The following is a 5000-nucleotide window of genomic DNA, read 5'->3' on the forward strand; positions in this document are numbered from 1 at the left end:
AGAGTTTGTTGTTTGGTGTCCTGTGCGCTGTTTTTGGATGTTCCAATTACTCTCACAGATATCAAGACCTAGGTTATCGATCTGCTGTAGATCAATCACACTGATGCCTCGGTGTAAGAGGCTGGTAGATAAGGTAGACAAGTAAGGTAGATGTGTAGGTGGCAAAAATCTTATTCTATGCGTAGGATGTTTGGAAAACATAAGCCGCAAGGGAGTTACATAATCTCGCTCCCCATCTAAAATTTATAAACACTTGCTAAGAACAGATTTTAATGCTGATGTGACAATATGTAAACTATGCTAGTTCTGCATCGATATCGAGATTGCTTGTGAATGCAGTATTTCTTAAGACGTTGTAACAGTCTTTCTGATTGGAGAAGGGTGGAGGAGAAAAAATTCTTGGTACACGGGAGAAAAGTCACGCCCATAGGGGAGGCACTTATTTGTAACAGTAAAGATCATTGGATGAATAAAGTCGTGACGTCGGTTCAGCGGTGGATTAGTAAATGGACTGAGGATTCCAGAGGGAAATCCCTTGGTGAAAATTGACAAGCCAAGTGTAATATTCGGGAAGAAAAGAAAAAAAAAATTATACCTACGAGAAACATTATTTACTTTCTATAGAAAGATATGGTGAAAGACATACTTAAGAAAAGTGATGGAATGAAATTAAAAATGAGATATACAAAACCATAGAAAGGAGCAGCAGAATTAAACCAACAATTACGTAGAGACAGGGGTGAAACTCGGTTATTATTATTATTATTATTATTATTATTATTATTATTTTTTTTTTTTTTCTTTTCTTTTTTAAGAAATTCTGATTGATCCAAAATCCCTTGGAGGGAAAAAGAAAAAGTCTATTGCTGTGTCTATTCTTGGGTAGAGTTAGAAACGTTCTGCGTCCTTTGGAAGGCGTTTCCACCGGCGCCTTGTATTGTCTCTCCAAAGAGAGACACAGAAAATGAAAGCACGGTTGTCCTCTGAGAACATCGTGTATAGGCGTGCACTAAGCCATAGTTATAATCGGGGATGAAATTTCTCTCTTTGCTTTATGTGATGTTCTTACTGTTGTGATTATAGCGCCCATGAGAAAGTTTTTTGATGTATATATATATATATTATATATATATATATATATATGTGTGTGTGTGTGTGTGTGTGTGTGTGTGTGTGTGTGTGCGCGTGTACAAATATATATATATATACATATATATACATATATATATGTATATATATAATATATATACATATATATATACATATATACATATGTATATATATATAATATATATACATATATATATACATATATACATATACATACATATATATATATATATATATATATATATATATACATATATACATATCAGATAGCTTTTATGACCATCGCGCAAGGATTCGAACCTGCGCTGTACATGACGACAAGAGGCCCGTCATGACTACCGCCTTAGACCGCTCGACCACTGATACTTAAAATCGTACGAACTCAGAACACTTACTGGTTCTCGAGATTGAGGAGGTCACTACCTGCAACCCTATTCTCATTTTTACCGTATGACCAAGCACACTCGTGGGAGGGGTAAGGACTGGATCGAATCCTTTTCACGCTTCGTCATTGTAACCATACGAGGAATTCGCTAGTGGACAGCGACATTAATCAGATAATTTTTATGACCATCGTGCAAGGATTCGAACCTGCGCTGTACATGACGACAAGTGGTCGAGCGGTCTAAGGCGGTAGTCATGGCGGGCCTCTTGTCGTCATGTACAGCGCAGGTTCGAATCCTTGCGCGATGGTCATAAAAATTATCTGATTAATGTCGCTGTCCACTAGCGAATTCCTCGTATGGTTACAATGACGAAGCGTGAAAAGGATTCGATCCGGTCCTTACCCCTCCCACGAGTGTGCTTGGTCATACGGTAAAAATGAGAATAGGGTTGCAGGTAGTGACCTTCTCAATCTCGAGAACCAGTAAGTGTTCTGAGTTCGTACGATTTTAAGTATCATTGGTCGAGCGGTCTAAGGCGGTAGTCATGGCGGGCCTCTTGTCGTCATGTACAGCGCAGGTTCGAATCCTTGCGCGATGGTCATAAAAATTATCTGATTAATGTCGCTGTCCACTAGCGAATTCCTCGTATATATACATATTACGTATATATACATATTACATATATATACATATTACATATATATATATATATATATTAAAAGACGCGTTATCTTTAATCAAATGATGTCTTAACTAAGAAGTTCAATTCTTAACAAAGAAGTTAGCTCCTAGTTTAAGATAAAACATTTGGTTGTGTGTGAATACTATCAATTTCCCAGGGGAATAGACTTTTCCTTCAATGGTTATGTAGTTATCTACTCAGCGTATTAGAAACCAGATCTTAAGTACTCGATTTATACTTTTTTATTCGGATTCTGATCAGTCTGATCTGCAGCACAAGACAACAGGAGCGAAAGTTAGGATTATATAACACACACGCACACACACACACACACACACACACACACACACACACACACACACACACACACACACACACACACACACACACACACACACACACACACGCTCACAAACACACACACACACACACACACACACACACACACACACACACACGCTGAGAGTCGTTACTCCAACTCTCGTGGGCGGGGAGTTGTGGGTGGATGTGCGTGTAAGGTCACAGCATTAACCATAGATCAGTCATACATGAGCTCTGAACTCTCTTACGGGAGGGAAATATCTGTCGATCATGAGTCCAACACGTGATCCAAGACCAAGTGAATCATACACACACGTATAACCACACACACACACACACACACACACACACACGCGCGCGCGCGCGCGCACACACACACACACAAACACACACACACGCGCACAATCATACACACTCACACACAGACACACACACACACACACACACACACACACACACACGCTGGGAGTCGTTACTCCAACTCTCATGGGCGGGGGGTTGTGGGTGGGTGTGCGTGTAAGGTCACAGCATTAACCATAGATCAGTCATACATGAGCTCTAAACTCTCTTACGGGAGGGAAATATCTGTCGATCATGAGTCCAACACGTGATCCAAGACCAAGTGAATCATACACACACGTATAACCACACACACACACACACACACACACACACACACACACACACACACACACACACACACACACACACACACACACACACACATTCACATGCACTCGTACAAATATATGAATTATATTAATTTACCTTTTTAAGCTTTTCCTCCGTCTTACTAAGGATGGAGTCGAAGCTCTCGCGGTGGATGAAGATCTTGCGCGACTGAATCTTCCGGTTGAAGGTCTTCTCGATGAGGGGCCGGGAGACCTGTCGGGCTAAGGTCCCCGCCACGTCAGAGTGGATCTGGGAGTCCACTTCCGCCTCCTGGAGGAGGGTTTCCCATGCCTGGAACATCTGGTTCTGGCATGGTCTGGAAAAGAAAGGAAGAAAATGAAGAAGCCTGACTTGGATGGCGTTTGGAATTCTGAAAGTCAACACTGAACCTCGTGGTACTAAGTAAGAAAGGAAAAAGGTAAATAGGTTTTCGAGGTAAAATGAAGCAGACAGACAGACAGACAGATGGACACACAAAGGTAAAGGCAAATACAGAGATAGGTACACACATACCCACACACACAAACACACATACCCACACACACATACACACACACACACACACACACACACACACACACACATATATATATATATATATATATATATATATATATACGCGAACACACACACACTAGCGCACACACAAACACACACACACACACACACACACACACACACACACACACACACACACAGGCAGAGAAGAAATATTAGAATGAGTTTCAGATAAAATGCCTGAGAAGTATAATAGGGGTTACTAGGTTAGAGCGAGGAACAAGGTGAGGAGCAGAATGGGAATGGAAAAAGAGATGGAAGGTAGTGCTGATGAGAGGTTATTGGGATGGTTTGGACACATGGAAAGAATGAGTGATGAAAGATTAGCGAAAGAGGTGTGGAAGGCAGAAGTGTAGGAACTAAACAAGAGGGGATGATGGAGGATGAGATGGATGGGTTAGGTAAAGCAATATATATATATATATATATATATATATATATATATATATACATATGTTGAGATATTGTGATAAGTTGAAAAAGGTGGAAAAAGAGAGTCACGGGTCTCGTTCCGAGTTTATTCCTGACCGGTTTCGCTTGTAACTTCTTCAGAGGAAGAAGCTACAAGCGAAACCGGTCAGGAATAAACTCGGAACGAGACCCGTGACTCTCTTTTTCCACCTTTTTCAATATATATATATATATATATATATATATATATATATATATATATATAAATACATAAATATATACAAACACATACACACACGCATATGATATATATACTGAGAGAGATGGAGAGAGAGAGATAGAGTTATAGATAGGTAGACAGATCGATAAATATATAAATAGAGAGAGGCGGAGAGAGTAAAGAATAGAAGAAATGGGGAAGACAGAGAGAGGGATAGATGGAGGAGAGAAGTGAGAGAGAAAAAGGGTGAAAAGAGAAAGCACAAGAGTCAGACAAACAACAATAGATATATAGACGCACTGACCGACCGAGATACAGATCAGACAAATGGATATGTTGGTAGACATGGACATAGTCAAACAAAAACAGACAGACAGACAGAAAAGGACAGACACTATGGGCCTGTTCATAACCTGAACCACGTTTTAAAAGTACTTTGGAAAAAAAAATGTATATCCCTCGCGCTCCTCCCTTTCCTCGAAAGCGTCTATTCTCAGAACTCTTCGAGTCGAAAATCTAATACGTTCCAGACACGCCTCTGGGTCCCCTCTCCCTCCCCCCCACACAAAAAAGGGAGAAAATAGAGTACCACGTGTCTGCGTCCGATTATGGTAAAAAAAAAAAAAACTCTTGCCCGAGT

At 40.3% G+C, this 5000-nt stretch overlaps 1 protein-coding gene across 1 annotated transcript in view; it reads right to left on the reverse strand.

The window, feature by feature from the left end:
• Positions 1-5000, reverse strand: part of LOC143022566 (uncharacterized) — a 60596-nt gene that overhangs the window by 17595 nt on the left and 38001 nt on the right. Inside the window, exon 4 of the mRNA XM_076180834.1 lies at positions 3268-3487. Within this exon, the coding sequence (XP_076036949.1) occupies positions 3268-3487 (220 nt within the window). The remainder of the gene's footprint in view (positions 1-3267; positions 3488-5000) is intronic.

This window comes from Oratosquilla oratoria, unplaced genomic scaffold, assembly GCF_046742065.1.
Source record: "Oratosquilla oratoria isolate Oo_2021 unplaced genomic scaffold, ASM4674206v1 SCAFFOLD117, whole genome shotgun sequence".
Lineage (NCBI taxonomy): Eukaryota > Metazoa > Arthropoda > Malacostraca > Stomatopoda > Squillidae > Oratosquilla > Oratosquilla oratoria.